This window comes from Polyodon spathula, chromosome 26, assembly GCF_017654505.1.
Source record: "Polyodon spathula isolate WHYD16114869_AA chromosome 26, ASM1765450v1, whole genome shotgun sequence".
NCBI lineage: Eukaryota > Metazoa > Chordata > Actinopteri > Acipenseriformes > Polyodontidae > Polyodon > Polyodon spathula.
In genome coordinates, this window is record NC_054559.1 from 1,499,910 (window position 1) to 1,515,625 (window position 15,716).

General features: G+C 41.7%; 1 protein-coding gene across 13 annotated transcripts in view; it reads right to left on the reverse strand.

Annotated features, from left to right (window-relative positions):
- Positions 1–476: 476 nt before the first annotated feature.
- LOC121300728 (microtubule-associated serine/threonine-protein kinase 3-like) overlaps positions 477–15,716 on the reverse strand; it is a 123,228-nt gene continuing 107,988 nt past the window's right edge. For 7 of the 13 annotated variants that reach the window (XM_041229483.1, XM_041229480.1, XM_041229473.1 and 4 more), the window contains 15 exons: positions 14,189–14,290; positions 13,758–13,880; positions 12,962–13,074; positions 12,494–12,624; positions 11,156–11,277; positions 9,987–10,187; positions 9,193–9,419; positions 8,851–8,973; positions 7,470–7,606; positions 6,729–6,910; positions 3,923–5,849; positions 3,746–3,856; positions 3,500–3,647; positions 3,281–3,391; positions 477–3,248 (listed from right to left, as the gene is read on the reverse strand). In XM_041229483.1, the coding sequence (XP_041085417.1) occupies positions 4,816–5,849; positions 6,729–6,910; positions 7,470–7,606; positions 8,851–8,973; positions 9,193–9,419; positions 9,987–10,187; positions 11,156–11,277; positions 12,494–12,624; positions 12,962–13,074; positions 13,758–13,880; positions 14,189–14,290 (2,495 nt within the window). In that variant the 3' untranslated portion in view covers positions 477–3,248; positions 3,281–3,391; positions 3,500–3,647; positions 3,746–3,856; positions 3,923–4,815. Of the gene's footprint in view, positions 3,249–3,280; positions 3,392–3,499; positions 3,648–3,688; positions 3,715–3,745; positions 3,857–3,922; positions 5,850–6,728; positions 6,911–7,469; positions 7,607–8,850; positions 8,974–9,192; positions 9,420–9,986; positions 10,188–11,155; positions 11,278–12,493; positions 12,625–12,961; positions 13,075–13,757; positions 13,881–14,188; positions 14,291–15,716 lie in introns of those variants that run through there. The other 6 variants (XM_041229474.1, XM_041229475.1, XM_041229477.1 and 3 more) reach the window with 6 other exon arrangements.

Here is a 15,716-nt window from a genome sequence, read left to right on the forward strand (position 1 = left end):
GTGACCTAATTCAAGCATTCAAAATTCTAAAAGGTATTGACAATTTCGACCAAGGGACTTTTTCGACCTGAAAAAAGAAACAAGGACCAGGGGTCACAAATGGAGATTAGACAAAGGGGCATTCAGAACAGAAAATAGGAGGCACTTTTTTACACAGAGAATCGTAAGGGTCTGGAATCAACTCCTCAGTAATGTTGTTGAAGCTGACACCCTGGGATCCTTCAAGAAGCTGCTTGATGAGATTCTGGGATCAATAAGCTACTAACAACCAAACGAGCAAGATGGGCCAAATGGCTTCCTCTCGTTTGAAACTTTCTTATGTTCTCATTTGCTATTTTTTTTTCTTCATCTACGATTTTGCCATTTGTATCGCTTAGACATTTAACGTCCTCTTTGAATGTTCTCTTGCTGTTGTAATATTGGAAAAACATTTTGGAATTGGTTTTAGCCCCCTTAGCAATGTTCATTTCTATTTCTCTCTTGGCCTTTCTAACTTCCTTTTTGACTTGCGTTTGCAGTTCCGTGTACTCGTTCTGTGTACTTTCTTACACAGGGATACACATTACAGTACAAACTCAGTTAAACATGTTAACACTAAGCTCCATGCGGGTAGGGAGTTTTATATTTGTAACTTTTTTGTCTTTCTTTTAGCAAAGTTTTTTTTTTTTTTTTTAAATTTAGTAGTCAATTGTTTATCATTTTCTCCCAATTTAGATTATTTTTAGGCTCAGCTCACTGCTACCACCTCCGCACTGCCTCGGGAGGGGCGAAGTTGAAAACACGCTGTCCTCCAAAGAGTGTGCCATCAGCCGACCGCTTCTTTTCACACTGCAGACCCACCATGCGGCCACCTCAGAGCTATAGTGTCGAAGAACAACGCAACTCTGAGCAGCTTACAGGCAAGCCCGCAGGCACCTGGCCAGACCACAGGGGTTGCTGGTGTGCAGTAAGCAGAGAACACCCTGGACGACCCCCCACCCCCCGGGCAGCTCTCGGCCAATTGTGCAGTCGGCAGTGGAATAGTCTGGACTCGAAGTGGCGATGTCCAGGCTATACGGCGCATCTGCTTTACAGTATGTGCCACTTGGGAGCACCTGTTTAGCAAAGTTACTTCCTACACATACTGCATGTAAGCATTAGCAAATGTAAACATCAGTCTATATCAAATACAGTAGAAAAGGGTTAGGCAGCAATAGTGAGGTCCTATTAAACAAAAATACAAAAACGCAAGGAAGGTGATCCGACCATTTTAAAAGGTTAACACAACAAACTATCATTCTAGAGTTTTAGGGATGTGCAGCACAAATGGGCAAAAAAAATTAAAAAAAAATTAAAAAAAATAGGCAAACACATAAAAAAAATTTAGCTAGTCAATTAAAAATGCAAGTTAAAATGTGTGGTGTTTATACAAAAAGTAAACCCTTGTTACACCTACGAGTACCCTTTAAAAGCATGACTTTAAAATAGCTTAAAATCAACATTTATATAAAGTTAAAATAGCTTAAAATCAACATTTACATAAAAAATCCAGTTATTTCTGGTCAAACCTAAAACATCCGGTCAGTTCAGACTTTTATCCTACACGGTCTGAAATAATTTATGTTTTTCAGTCTACATAAAAAGCCTTTCTTTTGCTACTTAACAGACGTTTACGCATGAATGAATAAGAGACAATATTCTTGCTCACTCTCACCCCCTCTGAAGGAAGGGCAGGCTGGGGTCTGCCACACTAAACAGTGACTAGGATTCTTAGTGGGAAGGGATTTGGCCAATGGCTTAAAAAACATTTATTTTTGACAAAACCAATGTTAAAACTACATCTCCCTACAGTGACCAAATTTGACAATGCATTATCAATGGCAAATATTCATGAAACCAAGTGTAGAAAAGTTACATTTAATTAATTTAGTGCGTTAAAAAAATAAAAAAATAAATAAAAAGCACCCTTATGGCCTCAAGAGCTCTCAAACCAACACACAGTGTATATATGTGAGAAACACCACATGCGCTCTCCGTTGTATTTCTCATTGATGTATCTCTTCTTACATCCACTAGGGTGTTGCAGGGGAACGTGCTAAACGTTACTCTGGTGTACCAGATGAACCTAGAGTGAAGTTTGAGAGCTCTATTGCTTTAACTCCTGTCTTAAACATAAAACGATATATAAAGTGAATCTTACCACGACCACATGGCTAATTCTGATATTACACACCTGGTCTTGAACAAAGTGAATCTAACCACAACCACGTGGGTTATTCTGATATTACACATGTATCCTGTGGTGCGTTGTTAACCACCCTGCATATGCAGCAATCAAGTACTCGAGTTCTGATGCATCCAGAGAATGACTCAAACGAACTGTGTGTGCTATACCTGAACAAAATGATTAGCCTCTGGTATTCTTTATAAACACAGATTTTCTTTTCTTTCAGGTGTTGTTTTCTGGTTAAAAATCAGAATTTCATCCAATCCTATAAAACTCAACAGGGCTACATTTTGTAATACTGAAATAAACAATAAATTTAATTTATAAATCAAACTAGCAAGACTTCAATGCAGTTTTATAATCTATCCTACCTACTAAAATGCTTATGTCTCAAGCCCTTAAAGGTATAATGCACAGCACACCCTGCTTCTTAATGTATTTTTTGGCAAGCTCTACAAACAGCTGTTGGAGAAAAGCTGACTGGAGCAGAAATGAAATGAAAAAGCCAGGGATCAACATCCAGCTACTCATGCCTTTTCAAAAAATGGATTCACAAAACGTAAAAAGATGCTAAAATCCCTACCCCTTTAAAAACAGACAATTGTGCCTGGAATATTAAGTCGACTTAGTGTCCTTCATTTAAGCGTGGGCACACATCTTTGCTTACAGAGATTTTAAAATAACACTGTTTGTATTTGATGTAATAAAATATTTTTCAAGTTAAGGATGGAATACTTTATATTTGGTTTAAAGGTGATAAATGTAGTTCTTTTTTAGTTCTGAAATGAAGATTGTATAAAAAGTCTGGTTTACACAAAAAGATTTATCTTCTAAGTTAGGGTAAGGGAAGGGACATATCACCTTGTATCTGATAGTTATCAAAACTCATCTAATTAAATTAGTGGTCTTTTAGAGCAATAGTCACTTCAGGAACACTTTGCTTCCCTGACATGAGAATTACAGCACACCTCATCAAGCTGTGAAACACCGCTCATCCCAGCACACCTCAGCAAGCTGTGAAACACCACTCATCCCAGCACACCTCAGCAAAACACCAAGCTCATCCCAGCACACCTCAGCAAGCTGTGAAACACCGCTCATCCCAGCACACCTCAGCAAGCTGTGAAACACCGCTCATCCCAGCACACCTCAGCAAGCTGTGAAACACCGCTCATCCCAGCACACCTCAGCAAGCTGTGAAACACCGCTCATCCATCACAGCACACCTCAGCAAGCTGTGAAACACCGCTCATCACAACACCTCAGCAAGCTGAAACACCGCTCCCAGCACACCTCAGCAAGCTGTGAAACACCGCTCATCCCAGCACACCTCAGCAAGCTGTGAAACACCGCTCATCCCAGCACACCTCAGCAAGCTGTGAAACACCGCTCATCACAGCACACCTCAGCAAGCTGTGAAACACCGCTCATCACAGCACACCTCAGCAAGCTGTGAAACACCGCAGCACACCTCAGCAAGCTGTGAAACACCGCTCATCACAGCACACCTCAGCAAGCTGTGAAACACCGACAGCACACCTCAGCAAGCTGTGAAACACCGCTCATCACAGCACACCTCAGCAAGCTGTGAAACACCGCTCATCCCAGCACACCTCAGCAAGCTGTGAAACACCGCTCATCACAGCACACCTCAGCAAGCTGTGCTCATCCCAGCACACCTCAGCAAGCTGTGAAACACCGCTCATCACAGCACACCTCAGCAAGCTGTGAAACACCGCTCATCACAGCACACCTCAGCAAGCTGTGAAACACCACTCATCACCGCACACCTCAGCAAGCTGTGAAACACCGCTCATCACAGCACACCTCAGCAAGCTGTGAAACACCACTCATCACCGCATACCCCTTGCTTATATGCCCTTTCTCTTTCTGTCACAAAGCTCTTAGAAACTAACAACTAACATCAAAGTACAGTGGGTACACCTATTAAACTGTCCTCCTGCAACACTCCCAGGAGATGGAAGAAACACCATATTTGTTTTTAGGACATTTCCATGAGGGACAGGGTTAATGGTTACACTTTGGTGTATCCGCTGAATTTTGGAGATTAGATGTTTGAGATGTTTGGTAAGTGGCGAATCTGGTGGTGTAAAACGGGCATTAGTTTTCTGTTTTTTTCTTTTTTAGATAAGTCAGTGATATTTTTAATAATAAATCTATTGTCAACTAGTTTAAGTAGAAAAGTGTAAATAAGGTGTCTAACTTAGTATTGAACCATGGTGTCTTATCTATAAATTTGGTTTAAAAAAGTCCTACTAAAATAGTAAAGGCCTGGTGCCCCTGGAACACACATTTAAAAAATGTCACGTTCAGTGTTTCTCTTGGCCCTTATTACAAATCCTATTACAAAAAGCCATAAATAAATGGCAAAACACTCCTTTTTAAAAAAAAATATATACACAAAATCAAAAAAGTTGGGCTGCATAAATAAGGATCCTCTCCTTTTTTGTAGAAAAGATGCTTTTGGTGACAGTTCGGTCTTAAAATTGTCATAGGTTGCATGAAGACGGGTCATTTATGAGGGTTCAAAGACTGGAACGTATTTCTTCATTAAAATTCCTTCAGATACGGGATAAAAACCCAACTGTTTATTCTTTCATCTTCCCTTTCCTTTTCCCATGTGAGAGAGACAGGTCCTCCTTTCCTGCTTTCTCATTCAAATTGTATCTTTCTGACATGGAATGTGACAGGTCAGTGGATGTGGTCCTTTGCCCTTTCCTGACTCCCAAATCATCCTCCGTTGTGAGTAGCACTGATATTGGTCTACCAGTTGCCACCCTCTCCTTCTCTCCATCTTGGCACATGGAGTACAGCTCCTGACACTCCCAGGACTTCTCTTCTGAGCCCTGCACAGCAATCTGAGGCACGCAAGTCTTCCTCCCCTCTCCCTTCTGGTCGCTCGCAATCCAAGATGCTTTGAACTGCCGTCTGCACGCGGGAGGCCCCTTTTGCTCTGGCTCTTCGCTGGATGCTCCCGCATCAGGTTCGTCGAAGCTCACCTCCTGCACTGCTTCCTGCTTCTTGAAAAAGTCCCTGCGCTCAGACAGGTTCAGTTTCCTCATCACCACCCTGTCGTCGTCTCTCAGTCTCTGGGCTCCCAAGTAGCTGAGATGACCTTGCTCGCTCACACTGGAGTCCATGTATCCGAACGCACTGCCACACTCCCCCTTGGAATCCCCTAGAGCTTCACCAGTGTCCAGGACTTCCAGCGTGTGTTTACATGGTACGTAGCCCTTCTCTCCGTGGTAAGCAGACAGTTTCTCATTAGACTGGACCCTCTTGAGGAGGGGGGATCGAGGGAGCTCGGCGCTGCGGGGTCTGACTGTGTGACGGATGATGGTTGGAGGAGAGAGAGTCTTGCCATGGTAGGAAGAGTGAAGGCTCTTGGTGAAGCCAGGCAGAGGGGAGGGGGAGCGCTGGGGAGAGGGGGGCTGAGGGGGTGGGCAGGGGTTGCAGGCCAGCGGGGAGGGGGGGATGCTGCTGGTTGATTTGCGGCGTCCCACCTTGTAGCGCTGGTTGCTCAGTTTGGGGGCCAGGCCATGCAGGGAGCTGGGGCGGATGTGTCCTGCTGGGGAGCTGGGAGTGCTGGAGCAAGGGGATGTGCTGGGGGGAGAATTGGTATCTGCAAAGGAAGAAAAATGTATATTATTTAAAGGTTACTTGAAAAATCGGTTTTGCCTTGCAGTAACACTACCCTTTGATTCTACACCAAAGCAATACACCCTGCTGTTCATCTCTGTATGCTTTCACGCTGTTCACACTCCTGTGCGCTCGCACCAACAACAAACAAGAGAGTACTTCACAAAGAGACTAAACAGTTTTTATTACTTATCATAAATCTTACATATATATGGTTTTCCTGTTTATAAATATGTTTTACAAATAATTTAATTTTGCTGTTCATTGCAAGTGTTGTTATTTACAAAAAAATTGATAAGTTTTTTAGCATGATGTTTGTGTTATTTTCAAAAATTGATATTTTTTATTGTTCATAAAAATTAAAACGTGTATATAAAATGTGTGCGTCTTACTTATTTTACTATGTTTGACTGACACACAGGGGCTTAAAAAGAGTTAATGAAAATTAGAGACACAGCTATGGCCAAACATTTTGTAATATAGAATGAACACATTTTTTCTTCATAAAGTCGAATGAAACCTGCTGAATAATGTTACGTTAACATATTGAGTTACACACCGCTTTGTAGTTGTCCATATACTTAATGAAAAAAATAACAAAAATTGAAAAATGTGACATTTTGAAATCTAACATGAAATACTGTTATTATGGCTTCCGGTACACTTTTTGCGATCATTTTGTAGTGTCTTTGATTACACAATGTTAAATAAAATATCTAAATTATGTTCATAGAGTTGTTTTTTTTTTACTGTCTCAATCCTAGAATTCTAGATGATGCAAAACTTTTGATGCTAGCTGCATACAGTACTTGATTTATGTTTTCTAAGTGATTACTGGGAAGCCTGTGTGACGGGCTCTCACCCGAGGGCAGGTCCGGGGCGGGGCTGCGGGAGGGGGTGGAGGGTCCGGGGGACAGGCTGTGCGTGGGGGACCCTGGCACACTCTCACTGGAGGACACCGAGTGTTGCAGCCCGGAGGAGAAGCTGCGGCTGGCGTGCAGGACAGTCGGCTGTTTGGAGAGCTTCTTATAGATCGACTGCCACCTGCAGAGATGACACGAGAGAGTTTAATATCATTACAGAGATTTGAATTGGTCTACAATTGCAAGAATCAGAGAAACATGACAGCTTCACTATTGACGTCCAGTATGAAACGCCCAGTTACAAACTGTATGAGATATCAACAGTACATCTTATCCTTTAGAAATACTCAAAGAAATGTAATACATTCAATGACAAACATTTCAACTATGAAGACACCGAGGGAGACTTATAGTGGAAATGTTTGTCATGGAAGTTCTGTAGTATTTCCAAATTCAGCACTGTGTTTAACAGTTATGGACGGTATGTCTTATCCTTGTGTAGACGTCATCCCGCACATAGGCATTCGGCTCAGTTTGAAAGTTAAAAATTCAGGACTTTTTCCAGTGATTTATAGTACTTCCTGAGTGCAATCTTGTGAAGCTCGGTTGGAGACATCTCTTCTGATAAGACATTGTGAGCAGCCAGAAACGGCCCATGATCTCTTTCTTATACCATAAGAGCCCCCCTACATGTGACGTTTAAACTTGGATGACAACGTGCTGGTGTACTGCTGTCTCACCTGTCCTGCCCATCCTTCTTGCGGTTCCTCTTGCTCCTCCGAGCCATCTTGCTCTTACTGCTGGTCTTGCGGGCCGGCCCGGTCTTTATCGAGGTGTTTTCCATGGCAGTCGTCTGCAGAGCTACCTTGTTACCACTCTGAATTGAGAACAAGCGACACAAGTCGATCAGGTGCCATTGCAGCACAGAAACCGAACCACTCAGCCAGCCCTGCTTGTGAACAGGGCTGGTATCACACTGGACACTAATTCAGTCCAGGCAGTCACCATTACAGAACAAAAAGATTTAATTAGTTACGACTAAATAAATAAGCCACAAATCACTGGGTTTTATGAATTCTGCAAAAAAAACATTTGAACAAAAAAAAAACAAAAAAAAAAAACAAGACAGAAACTGTATTTCAGTCAGCACTCGGGATGTCTGTTACCCAGATACACGTCAGTCGCGTTTTACCTCCCTTGTATTAAGAATAAAATCAATCCCCAATATATATATATATATATATATATATATATATATAATATATAATATATATTATATTATATATATCTAATATATGTAACAAATTAATGTTACAATTTATCTGAATATCTGTCACAGCCCCTTTCAATGTTACAAAATAAATAAATATCTGTCACAGCCCCTTTAAAAATAAATAAATAAAATTCTCTCTAATGCCAAATCAATCAGTTTTTATTGTGCAGTTACACAGCGCTTCCTCCAGTTTCACCTGACGAAAATGCAGACAAAACAAAGCGAGCGAGACAAGCTAGGGTAATGTAAAAGTTAAAAACAGTTTTAGATAATGTGACGGGTTTAATTTTTATTTTTTTTTATCTTTAGTTGTTTTTGTGCCTTTTCATTTGCAAGTGAACTGTGACGTTTGGGCCTTATCGAGCACTACATTCTGCAATTTTGAATATTGACTTTCGATGTGGTTAATTCGAGAAACTTTTTTGTTTTGTTTTTTTAAATCGTTTGACTTTGCTAAATTGCATTGACTTATGTTTTACACATGGATAACATTTTAGATTTACCTTTACTTACCACTACAATACGTACCAGATATGTATTTTTGATATTGTCCGTTTTTCAGGGAACACAAAAAATATACAGGGGTTGGAATGGGCCAAAATGAAATAATCAGATATGCGTCGCGCGCATTTAACCGTCACTGAAGTAAACATTTTATAGGGTCGGACATGTGAGTGCTGACTGTACAAACAAAAGCAAAAAAAAAAAAAAAAGCGACAAAGCACTTCATTATTTTCAGTCAATATAATAGAGTTAAGAATCATTAGGTAGCACTTAAAAGAAAGAAACAAAAATAATACAAAATTAACAAGAAAAACACAAAAGACAGAGACGGACAGCACCCTCACCTTGAGCAGCAGCTCCACCACCTCTGTGTGCACCAGGCCCTGCACGGACTCCCCGTTCACGTGTGTGATGAGGTCCCCAGCTCTCAGCCCTGCCTCGTGAGCCGGACTGTCCTCCTCCACACTCTGAAACAAGCAAAACAACTGGTTTAAAAGTTAAAAAGTAACGATATTATTTTATCAAACTTCAAGGCTTTAATTTGCACCATGAGAGGGTTATGAATCCCAATGACAGTGAATGCCAGAGAGATGCTACAGTGCGTGATAATGGCAGGGTTCAGAGAGGATAAAAAGAGGAGTCCGAGACAAGTCAAGGCTCCGGGGATCCCAGTGAATGTGTCTCACCCAGACCATGTGGTGCACAGTGTAGACGTCGCTGTCTCCCAAGAAGACACGGATGGCTCGCAGGGTGAAGCCGTACTTCTTCCCGGAGCTGTGGATAATGATGGGCGGCCGCAGGCTGCTTGTGCCCAGGGAGAGGTCTCGACTGGGGGAAGAATCTCGTGAGGAGGGGTTGGAGGAGAGAGAGTGTGGAGAGATGGGACTCGTCGTGGGCCCACTCCCCATGTCATCTGGAAACACAGGAAAGGACACAAAAGTGAGCTAATGTACACACACACACACATATTGGGTATAGAGTTACACCATATTAATGAATGAATGAATGAATGAATCAGGTTTTTCTTTTAGGGGTGGTATAGTGTTTTTTAAAAAAATCAATTACGGGGTAATTATTGGGTCTATCCCCCCCCCCCCCAATAGATATATTTTACTAGTTTTCTTTAGTGAAATATGGTAATAATGATTTGTTTCCTGCCAATTCTAAATGAAACATTGGATCATTTACATTTTTTAACAGGAAAATAACCTGGACTAACAGTGAACTGCATTATCAAATGATTACATATGGAGGAAGCTCTGTCACATGTTTTGTATTTATGGGAGTAAGGCCAGACTGATCTCATTTACACCACAGAAAGTGGAAGGCTACCAGGAAGCACCTGTTTGTATTTTCTAAACCTACACAAGGACGGGACAAGCCAAGCACAACAAGATCACCACAATGAAAGGGCAATCCTTTTGTTGAAGGAGGAAGCTGGTTTTAAAGCTTCTTGGTAGAGTCAGCTGGGCGAGGTTACCGGCAGTGATGATGAGGGACAGGGTCGACACCGAGGCTGACTTGGGGACCTTGTTCCTGGGGGGCACTCGAGGTTTCTCTAGGGTGTCCAGCTGGTATCCGAAGCGGTGGCTGCGCATGTGGTCCTGGGGAGTGGAGTGCTTGGTGCCGGTGCTGTTACTGCGCAGGCGAATCCGCTGAAGACTGGGGACCACAACATCCGCTAGGAAATACAATACAGACATGCTCAGGAAATACAAGAGAGACATATGCTTAGGAAATACAATACAGAGACATGCTGTGTGCACAGCTCTCTACTGCTACACTGCAGAGAACTCAGACACTGCTCCAGTATTAAACAGAAGTGAACTCAAAACAGCACACCATTATCTAATATAATTGCGTATTTACATTGTGGTGTTAGGCACACAGAAACCATTTAACTAGGTATCCTAGAATAGTCTTTCTATTCATGAATGACTTCCTCTACAGCTTCAAAACACTCAATGAGAAGGTAAAGCCAAGCTAACAGCGTTTTGGGCTCATGCCTTCTTCAGTGTTAAACGAACGACTACATTTCAACTGTGGTGCCAGCGCCTATTATAAAATCTTATATAACAATGAATATGATCTCATTGTACAATTACTCATGAAAACACTGTATAACATGTCAGGAGAGACCTTTAATAACAGTGATTTGAACTATTGTTATTTAGTAATTCTTAAAACCCATAATTAAAGATTCAATGCTGGGGCTAGTGTGGAAAAATGTATCCTGCTGAATTGATTGCCCCTTATTTAAAGTTTTCATTGCCTTTTTTACGTTCCCCTTGCTGTTTTATGGAGTTTGTAAGTGATTCCGGGTTCTGTTGCTCCAATATCGAGTTATAATTTTTCTGCTTTGAGCTTGTCTGGAGAATCCTAAATGCCAGGACTGAACAGCCTTCCTCATTCCATTTAAATCATGTGACAACCTTTCAGCTCTGCCAGCCCTGCCTACTCTGTCCGACTACATAAATATAGAGTTGAAAGGCTATGACATGATTTAAACGGAATGAGGAACTTTCTCCAGACAAAGCAGTTCAAAGCCCGGTAAAAGCAGATTTAGCAAACTCAATATTGGCGCAACATAAGTCACCTAAAGACTGCAAACACCATGCAGTAATAGAAATGTAAAAAACCTGGTCTCACCCTGGTCCTCGGTGCTGAAGGCCAGTCGAGGCATGGTCTCTAGGCTGTGTGTGCTGCTCATCACCAGGGGGCTGGCACTGCGCTCGGGCTGGGAGGAGCTGGAGGAGGCCCTGGGCCGAAGGCTGGGGGAGGAGGAGTGAAGGACATGCTTTACATACTGGGTCCGCAGCACAGCTCACAGGACCAACTTCACAAGTTACACCCTCTGTATTACACACTCAAATCAACTGAAGGCCAAGCCAGTAATCAGACTGAATTAAAACAAAGTGGATCAATGGTTCAGAAAGAATCATAGCATACAGCTGTGTACCAAATAGTAAGGCAATATTTTGGGTCCCCTTACATTACTGATGTTTGCAATTAGGAATGCACCGAATCCAACTTTGAGATTCGGCCGAATACTGAACCGAATACCGAATCTACAAAAACTGTCAAGAAAACTGAAGGAAACTGTTGAATGAAAAACAGACTGGCAGCTACTAACAAGGAACATGCACAATCTACAGTTTTGAGCCTTTTAGTTAATAGTATTTTTTTATTACTGGATAGATAAACCCTGAATATGGCTTCAGTTTGAAACTTACACAATTTACCGCTAGCCCCTTTCCCCCACAATACAAATGTAAAAATACAGAACTGTTTACTTTACCGTTACAAGAAAAGAGAGCATCATCATTGCCATAACCAGTGATGTACTCGAGCCGGAACACCATTCCGGTGCTTTTTTCTATAGGCAGAATCTTGACTTAAGAATTAACTAAGAACATTCACCATTTTTTTTATTTATGAAAATGTTTATATAGAGCCATACTGCTCTAATTTCGGTGGCTGGGCATCAATGAAGCGATCTATTTTTCCACTGAATAAGCGGTTGGAACAAATAAATCAGTGTCCGATTCCCTCCTTACATACCAGTTTTAATGGTATGTTCAGAATGCAAGTCTCTGAATTGCGTGCATTTTAAATGTGTGTATTCAAATCTCCAGGAACTGTCTGATTCAGTCGTCCTTGTGATGCACTGAAGAGAACATTAGTGCTTCTATTACAAACCACAGTAGTACTTTAAGGAGGATAACACTTATTTTTGTAAAAATGCTGACGACAGCTGACAGCAGAAGTGCATGCTACGATAGTGGCCATAAGGACGGGTTTAAAGCTGTTTGTACATCGGTCACAGAGACACGGGGACTGGAGTGAACGACTTCCTTTGCATTGAAGATTTAGTAGTTGCAATTAGAACGACGTAGAATGATTTCAAACATCATTCAAGTTAAGAGGACACAATTAAATCAAGAGAGTAAAAGACAACAGTGCTCAGAGATGAAAAGGTATGCTTACCTCTGCCTGGAGCTGCCTGGCGTGCATCTCTGGTCTCCACTGTTTTCCTCCTTCTCCTCACTGTGACTGCGCTCCATCGAGGAGAAGCTCAGATTGGAAGGGTTCGCCAGGTACTCTGAGCTGCTGTATACCTGAAACACAGCCATCAATCCATACCCACTCAATACAGGGAATATTACAGAACCGGGCTGATCACAGACAGGAAACTGCATTCTGATTCAATAGAGGGAATATTACAGAACTGGGCTGATTACAGAGAGGAAACTACATTCTGATTCAGTCCTAGTATAATAACATACCTAAAAACACCCTTTTCACTTTATTCCTTCAAATAGTGCACACGTTTTTCATACTTTGTACGTCGTGTTCTTGATGTTAAATGGAAGCCCAATATGAGTCCTGCAATCCCGATTTTAAGGTTCCCTCCAGCCCCCCTGCCTGTATGGGGCTCACTCGGTGTTGCTGTACCTTGCTGAATCGATGTGAGCAGGATGAAAACTGCCTGATTTCCAGAGAGGATTCCTCATCATTGGTTTCATTGTCCTCTTCCGAGTCCAGGTGGTGATATCGTTCAGACCGCGCTGTGGAGAAAGAATGCAGCTCAGCTTCAGTTCATTTCTAACCTGCAGATAGAAGGGAGCTGAAGAACCGATACCCTATAACTCACCAGGGAATCCACCTGTATTGCACCAGATAGATTGCTGCTTAATTCTTGACGATTCCCCAGTGCTATAAAATGCTCTAAAAAATCCATCTGTGGTGCATACTAGCGGGGTAGTTATGGCCAACACGTACGCTCTGGTCCTACACTAGATTACATTCTCAGGTTTGCCTTGCTGTCAAAGTATGTACTGTTTCACTTGCTAAGACATTTCACTTCAGCTGTGTCTTCTGGATCAAATCATGTCACTGGCTGCAAAGCAGGTCAGTCAACAGGGAAAGCAGCTGATTGGTTAATGAAAGGAAAGGCAGCGTTTAAGGGCTGGGGCCAAAGAAGTGTAACATTATCTAAAAACCAAAGCTTGCAAACAGATTTCCTAAACCAAGTCGGAGTACCAAATAAAAAGTTAGAAAATGAAAATACATGTTTGCCATGTGTTTCTTTCAAAACTACTCATTTGAGACCCATGAATGGAGGTGCATGACACGTTGCATTATTCTGTAAGCTACAACCTTGAAGAAACCACATTTCAGGTTGAAGAATGCCAGCATCCAGTACAGACAGCTCCTCCTGGAAGTGGTGAATGGGCCTCTCTGCACTCACTGTCAAAGTAACTGGTGTCGTCCTCAGCCTCCAGCTGTGGGATGAACTCTGCTTTGTAACGGAGAAGCCCATTCCAGTCCAGCCCATAGAAAAAGGGGTGCTGCTTCACCTCAAAGGTCCCACCTGCACAAAGAGAAGCAGTCAGTAGGTTTTGACAGTGCAGTACACGTGTCTACAATTAGAAGTGCACAGATTTTTTTTTTTGTACCTCACAGATAGACACTGAAGGCTTGCAGCCATGTCAAGAATCGTGTTCTATTCTGATTCCTTAGTTATGTATCAAATATTTAAGTTTTTGCAGGATTTGGGTATTATAAAACAAACATAGAAATATTACAGATATGGAAATTACAATCTTTATAAAAGGAAATATGAGTTGTAAAGCCGTTTAGAGAATCTATCCTGATTAGCGCGCTCTCTCTCTCTCTTACCCGTGCCAATGCGCTCCAGGGGGCTCTGTCTCAGCAGGCAGGTGATGAGATCCTGGGCATCGGGAGGCAGGGCATCATCCCCTTCAGGCCAGATGATGTCATCTGCAAGACACAAAGCATGATATGAGAGTTCAGACAGGATACAGCAAACCGCTTCGAAACACACACCATTTACCTTTTTATGATGTTTACAATCATCGAGTGGTGGTTCTGTTTTGAGAAGTCTGGCTTGCAACTATTACAATGACTAAACGTGTATTAAACTTTGATTTAAGAAATTAAGGTAAATTATTATTTTTTTTTTTTAATTACCAAAACCAACAGAAATGTGTACTTAGCAGTTGCACTAACGATAATATATCAGTTTAACATGTATGATAGTTTAACAATATATTGTTGATCAGTTAAAGTTACAAATGCCAGAAGAAACCAGACAGCGGAGAGAATGTTAAATACAGGCTTGTGGTTTTATCATCGTTGAGAACGGGGTAAAAAATAAACACCTGTACTTTTTTTAAAATTTGAATTACTAACTAGTTCTTTTAAATATATTTACATGGATTATGATATTCTCTGTAATGGTACTGCTAATACTGTTATTGTAATCAATACAAGCACCTGGATCATTGCATTGTAATTTCAATAACAAGGAAAGTAATCACATAAAAAAAAAAGAAAAACAAGAAAAAAAAACAAATACAGATGTACCGAACGGACACATTCCCTCTGATCCAGGCTGTGACAGGGTGAGGATCCCTGCACATGAAAAGGGGGGCAAAGCCCTTCCATAAATGTATTTCTTTACTTTAGTATCCCTGTGATGACTCAAAGGGGTTTCGGTCTGTGATTCAGCCTCCCGACAGTAGAAGGCATCAAACCAACTCGGGACTTCCCTTACCAAGATCTTCTGACCATGACGAAAGTCATCTTTATGAGGGGCGGCACCTTGGTGAGGGGCAGAAGTACGAGTATGTAAATTCCAGCCATTGGAGTCAAGTGAAGGATAAGGACACTTGTCAGTTGGGGATTGGTGTTCCACTGACTACAGATGCGGGACGTTGTATACTAAAGGGAACGTACTTCTGTGCTCGGGGTTGGTCCGAAGGAAAATAGGCGGAGTATAGGGCGGAGGGAGAGACAAAAATTGAGTAGCGGGTTTTTTGAAAACTTTTACTAATATTTCTTTTGTCTTTTTTTGTTTATGTCCGGGTACGCCGGGAAGACGAATAAGGATGAGTTTCACTACCTGTTTTTGGATTTTTACTCCCTCCCTCCCTCCCTCACGCAGTTTTGTTTTCTTTTGTTGTTTTTTTTTTTGTGTGTGTATAGAAAATAATAATAAATCTATTTATTTCTGTACACATAAATTACTGTCTGGACATTCCATTAATACACTCTCACCTCACACATGGTGTCAGAAGTGAAAATGGATCCAGCTACAGTTTTGGCAATGTTTAGGGAGCAGGAAGAGAAGCGAGAGGAAAGAGAGACACGGCACCAGGAACAGCTCGCCCAGTTCTTTGGACAG